The sequence below is a fragment of the Myotis davidii genome, unplaced genomic scaffold (genome assembly GCF_000327345.1).
Source record: "Myotis davidii unplaced genomic scaffold, ASM32734v1 scaffold181, whole genome shotgun sequence".
NCBI classification, from domain to species: Eukaryota; Metazoa; Chordata; class Mammalia; order Chiroptera; family Vespertilionidae; genus Myotis; species Myotis davidii.
Genome location: NW_006291504.1, coordinates 1,561,774 through 1,568,297, shown reverse-complemented (window position 1 = coordinate 1,568,297; position 6,524 = coordinate 1,561,774). Strand labels below are relative to the sequence as shown.

General features: G+C 50.4%; 1 protein-coding gene across 2 annotated transcripts in view; it reads right to left on the bottom strand.

The window, feature by feature from the left end:
* Positions 1–6,524, bottom strand: part of KCTD1 (potassium channel tetramerization domain containing 1) — a 152,168-nt gene that overhangs the window by 14,548 nt on the left and 131,096 nt on the right. For both annotated transcript variants that reach the window (XM_006764873.2, XM_015564678.1), the window contains exon 3: positions 2,053–2,197. In XM_006764873.2, the coding sequence (XP_006764936.1) occupies positions 2,053–2,197 (145 nt within the window). The remainder of the gene's footprint in view (positions 1–2,052; positions 2,198–6,524) is intronic.

Sequence of the window (6,524 nt, the reverse complement as noted above, 5' to 3'; positions counted from 1 at the left end):
TCTCTGGTATGTCGGAGTCTGGGAGAATGCACCCCCACTGCCCATGACTACCGCCACTGTTAGCACTCACAGGAATTCCTTTAGCTATTCTTTTTTTCCTTTGTAGTCTTTACCCAACGATATGTTTTTACTGATTTTTAGAGGGAAAGGGAGGAGGGGGAGGGAGGGAGGGAGAGAGAGAGAGAGAGGAAACATTGATGTGAGAGAAAAAATACCCATCGGTTGCCTCCTGAATGCACCCCAACTGGGGATGGAACCACAACCTTTTGATGTGCAGGACGATGCTCCAACTAACGGAGCCACCTGGCCAGGGCCATTCAGCTATTCTTTTTTTTCTTTAATTCTTTGCCAGGGCCATTTAGCTTTTCTCTTTTTTCTTTAATTCTTTATTGTTGAAAGTATTACATATGTCTCCTTTCCCCCACTGACCTCTCCCCGGCCACGCCTGCCCCCCAGCACATGCCCTCGCCTCGCCCTCGCCCCTGTGTCCACTGGTTCACTCATCTGCATGCATCCAAGTCCTTTGGTTGCTCTCTTACCCCCTTATTTAGCTATTCTTAAGCATTTTTTGTCTTTTACACAAAACTTTATAAATGGATCCAACTTCTTTTTAAAAACATCTGTGACTAAACGGGGCTGCGTTGAGCATGCAGAGGAATGTGGGGGCTTCGACACCCTCCCAGCATCGAGGCTCCCCACCCAGGGGCGCGGCTGCCCCTTCGCTCACCCAGCTCTTCCTCTGCACCTGTGGGTAGAGGTTTGCCCTTCTCTCAGTCAGGCTTTGCGTGTCTTGTTGGGTTTACTCCTGGGTGTTACAGTTTGGTTGTGAATGTGAGGGGTATGTTTTTCCATTCTATCTTACGGTTGGTTCTTGCTATGCTATAGGAAAGCTATTGATTGCAATATATTGATCCTGATTTTAGATGGCTTAATGAGTTCTTTATTAGTTCTAGTTATATTTACTTGATTCTTTTTAAAAAATATATTTTTTATTGTTGATAGTATTACAGATATCTCCCATTTCCCCCCCCTCCCCCCTCCTCTCAGCCCCTACCCCAACCCCAGGTCTTCACTACCCTATTGTCCCTGCTCATGGGCTATGCCTGTAAGTAGATACGTTCTTTGGTTTGTCCCTTCTCGCCCCCCACACAAGTACAGACGGTCCTCGGGTTACGTCGGACTCGACGTACGTCGTTTCGTGGTTACATCGCCATCTCCCATTTATTTATATATATAAAAAAAAGTTCCGTCATTTCGACGTATGTACATATGTGCTGTATGTTTTTTATTATCTATTTACCACAAGTAAAGGTCAGGAATTGTTATCTTTCTTTTAAATTGTTTTCCTGTTTCACTCCATTACCGCTGTGTATGTGCTCCACGCGGGTGACGTAGGTGCTTATGCAGGTGGGTTCCGACTTACGGCGAAAATCGTGTTACGTCGCCGTCGGAACGGATCTCCCAGGTCACCCGAGGACCTGCTGTACTTAGTTGAGTCCCTAGAACCTTCCATTTAGAGAAACATGAACGCTGCCTCTGATGACACTGCTGTCTATTCCCTTCCAGGGAACACTTCCTGTCTGCTCTGCTGATCTCGTCCCACTGCCTGTGGCTGCCAGCATCACGTGGGACTTGCTGTAACACTGGGTCCTAACCTTACAGCGGGCGATTCTGAAATTCTGCTGCCAAGTGCAGTGTCTCCTTCAAGTTTCTGGGAGACAAAGTCTTTATTACGCCAAGGAGCTCTCTGTTCTTCTGCCTCATTACGACGTCAGCAATAAGGTACGGGCTTAGCCGACGTATTGCCAACGGGTTCAGTGAGTTGGAATGGAGCTCTCTGTGTAAAGAGTGGCCCCCTCTTGGTCACGTAAATCCTAACACCCCAAGGCCACGTGCTCTGTTTAACGAGGAACGTATGATGAGGTCAGAGGCTCCGGTGCCATTCGAGCTGGTCTATATGTAAACACGTAGCATGAGTGAGACCTGGGGAGGGACAGTACACGAAAAGAAACCACGCATGTGTGCCACTGGCAATGAACACGAATCCCTCACCTTGAAATCATCAGGAAGGAGGAGTTTTGATGTTCGTAGAAAATTCAAGATATATCTGAACATCTGTCCATCTCTGTCAATGAAATAGTGCTGTTTGAGACTGTCCAACACAATGGGCTCTGTCCCATCAAAGAGTCTTCCGATTCTGTGGTAGGAGAGAGGGAACACGAAGACAGTTAGCATCCGCTGCTCGGCCCTGACACTGCGTCATGTCCCAGGCGGCAGCTTGGAGGCGGCAGGCGAGACAAGGGCCCCTGGCGTGGCTAGGGCTCTGTGTGGAGGCCTGTCCCTGCTGGACAAACATCGCAGGACAGGCTTTCTCACGAGCCGCAGGCTCTGCAAGTCGGTTCTGTCATTCCGCGCTCTTCCCTGTAAAGACGAGGTTCCTGACATGGTGGCTATGGCTGTGCTGCCCCTGTGACGAAGACCGAGCCTGTCCTCCCGTGGTCCTTAAACAACCTTCTCTGCTACTTAAAAATGCTAGTGTTGCTCGGCTGGTGTGGCTCAGTGGTTGAGCATCAACCTATGAACCAAACCAGGAAGTCAGGGTTTGACTCCCGGTCAGGGCACATGCCCAGGTTGTGGGCTCGATCCCCACTAGGGGGTGTGCAGGAGGCAGCCGATCCATGCTTCTCTCTCATCATTGATGTTTCTACTTCTCTTTCGCTCTCCCTTCCTCTCTGAAATCTCTCTCTATAAAAGCCTAAGCTACAGTCTGACCAGTAGCTATGACGCGCACTGACCACCAGGGGGCAGATGTTCAATACAGGAGCTGCTGAGCTGCGGTCACTTGGCAGCTGCGGTTCTCGGGTGCCGCACCTGGAACCAGAGAGGAGGGAGCCCGACTCTGGGGTGCATCACCCGAGAACAGCCCTCTCGCAATCCGGGACCCCTTGGGGGATGTCAGAGTGCCGGTTTCAGCCTGATCCTCACAGGCCAGGCCGAGGGACCCACCAGTGCACAAATCTGTGCACCGGGCCTCCAGTCAAAAATAAAAACATTTTTTTAAGAAAGTGCTCGTGTTCCAAACGGTCTTCTAAATAAAATCTGTCTTCTGAGCTGCCCCCACCCGTGAATCTCACACTTTCCCAAAATAAAGCACTGCCTCCCTGCTAACATCTCCATTTAATTATAAAAAAGAATAACGGAACATATCACTCTGCTAAGAGAATGTTTCCCATTAGCAACATGGAGTCTAATTTCTTAGGTCTCAGCAAAAATCGTTTGTCACAGCCAAGCATCCTATAAACAATACATAGTTGACCACCCAAAAAATGACCCAAAAATACATTAGACCACCCCAAAAATATGACCTAGTTCTCGAACATCAGAGGCTCTGGGTAATTTTTAAAGACAGGAACCCATACCCTGTTTTTCCCACGTACGGAGTAAACGTGCGAACAGTGTGCTACAGTTACAGCGTTTTGCATTCATTACCTTTAACCCTGTAAGGGAGGCGGAACCTGATGACTCCTGTATATTTAGGGAATAGAAGGTGGTCACATCCACACTGTGAGCCAGTGAGGGCCTGGCCAATGACCAACATGCAGATTCCACTCCAGAAATCACTGCTACAAAAGGGGTGTGTGGGCAGGCAAATGGCTCCATTTTTTTTTTTAATGAAAAGCTTGTATGAAGCTCAGATCTTTAATTCTGAATATCATTTAACTGCTTTGAAGATGATTTTCAAATCCCCCATGTTCGCATCCTATGCCGAAAGGGGACCGCTGGGAGGGTAAGCCGACAGCTCCACCCTCTTCACATACAGCCGGCACACGGGAAAGGAAGGTGTGGGAATGTCTGTTTCAATAAAGATCTGAGGTCATCAGAACACTCAGGTGCTCCTCGAAAGTAGGGAACGCAAAGGAGAAAGCGACACATTATGGTAGAGTCCCGTTTCTAAAGCTTCTTCTTCTCAGCTAATGAGTTTCGCCCGCCTTTCCATGACCTGAGGGCGAGGCACAGGGTGCGGATTGCAACCATCCTAAGATCCTGCAGTGCGTCCTCCCTGCCATTCATTTCTCACGACCACGTCCATCCAACAGGAGGCCCCACGACACACAGGCAGGGACACTCGGACACTCAGCCACTGGTTTATAGAGTTCCCAGGATGGGACAGAATGGAACTGGCCTGCCTGTTATTAAAACATCAACACGTCACTGGGAATAACATAAATTCACACTTGACAGGGGGTGAGAAGGAAGCGGTATTTATTAAGTGCTTTCCAGATACCTCGCGCCGGCCTCAGCACTTTAGAGAGGTCACAACCCATTCTCCTCCTCTTAAAGACGAAGAAACAGGCTCCAAACAATGAGTAACTCGCCCAATGAGTTGAGTCGATGGGGGATGAGCGCTCGGTCTGTTTGATCTGCAAGGGCCGCCCGACAGGACTGGGATGAAGAGTCACCACCGCCCATTGAGAGCTTTGGTCTCGTGTGCTCATGTCTCGCTTAGATCAGTTCGGCGAGAGCTTTACCCTGGAACCGTGGGTGCATAAGGATTGTTTTTGTGGCCTGAAAACAATTACACCGATGACTGCAAACCACCTTCGTGAAGAGATTTAAAAAGTAAGTATTTTATTCCTAAATAAACCTGACGCTTTTCATACTTACAGGCTCATTCCCAAATCTAGGCTTGGCCGCACACACTGAGCGGCTCCTAAATCCCCCCACGGGAAAAGGAAAGGGGTGACCGAGTGGGGAGTGAACGCAGCTCAGCCAGTTACTCGCTGGGCTCTCGGTGAAACACATTCTCTGTCTCCATTTCTGTTATCAAATTGCCTGTTTCTTCTATCAAATCACACTAACTTTTCTTTTTTTAAAAAAAGTATATTTTATTGATTTTTTACAGAGAGGAAGGAAGAGGGATAGAGAGTTGGAAACATCGATGAGAGAGAAACATCGATCAGCTGCCTCCTGCACATCTCCCACTGGGGATGTGCCCGCAACCCAGGTACATGCCCTTGACCGGAATGGAGCCTGGGCCCTTTCAGTCCGCAGGCCGACGCTCTATCCACTGAGCCAAACTAGTTAGGGCCACACTAATTTTTCTTGATAAAAATATCAACTAGAGTCATGGCATGCTCAAAAGAGTACAGCTATAGCCTGATTGGCGTGGCTCAGCGGTTGAACGCTGACCTATGAACCAGAAGGTCATGGCTCCATTCCAGGTCGGGGCACATGCCTGGGTTGCAGGCATGATCCCCAGTAGGGGGCGTACAGGAGGCAGCCCATCAATGATTCTCTCTCATCGTTGATGTTACTGTCTCTCTCTCCCTCTCTGAAATCAATAAAAATATACTTTAAACAATACACAAATAGATAACGAAATATATTTCTTGCTTTTAAATATTAACATAGTTATTGACTACTCTTGTTTATGGAGCAAATAATGCAGAACCAGATCTCGAGGAAATTAAGCTCCTTTGGGTGGAAATGAAGTTGGCTCCCAGGATGGCGCCTTGCTCTGTACTGAAGAACGGCTCTTAATTAATTGAAATGAGAGAGGGCAGCGGGGGCCTGTTCACCTGGCTCGGTGTGAGTCGGTCACTAGGCATTCAGCGGTTTGGCGTGTTCATTCACATAGACCTGGCTTCTCTCCTTGACTGTGGCTCAGGTCCTTGAGTTTCCCTCTCTTGTTTATTGTGTGGTCGTTCGGTTACCGATTCGTTCTTTGTGCCGATGCTCCCTGAGCCTGGCCGTGCCTGAACTCGGGGCGCTGGGGATCAGCCACCCTCCTCGCTGTCGGGGCAGCTATGTCCATGGGGTGGGAACTCAGACCGAGGGCCGAGTGGCGGAGTGTCCCTGGGTGTGGAGGGAGCCACTGGGGACAGGAAGTGCACCCGCTCCATCACTCCATCGGGGGAGGCGGGGAAGAAAGAGGAAGCTCCCAGGAGGCCCGAAGGACGCAGAGGCGGCCAAGTCCTCGCCGTAAAAGAGATAGAACACCGTTCCCGACGGCACGGAGGGGCCGAGAGCAGCACGCGGAGCACAGCAACAAGCATCGCAGGGTCGCTCAGAGGGGGGGACGAAGGAACAACATAAACTGACGAACAAAAACAGATCCGGAGACACCGAAGCATGGACAGGCTGTCAGACCTCAGAGGGAAGGCAGGGGTGGGGCGGGGGGCGGGGAGCTCCACCAGTGAACTTGTCTGCACGGGTGCATCACCCGCAGACACACAACGGGGTGGGGAAGGTCTGGGCGGGGGGCGGGGCAGGCTGGAGAGGACGAGGCGGGGAAGGGGACACATGTAATACCTTCAACAGTAAAGATTAAAAGAAGAGAAGTTGGCCAGGCCCAGAGGTGGGCGGGAAGGGTAGGTGAGAAGGGGAGGGGCAGGTGATGGCGCTCTGCGGGGGGCAGGCTCCGGTCAAGGGGCAAGGACTTGGTTTCGGGGCCACAGGACGGCCATGTCCAGGAAAGGAAGCGTTTGGAAGTGAGGGACCCGAACCAGCGCCTCTGAACCCAC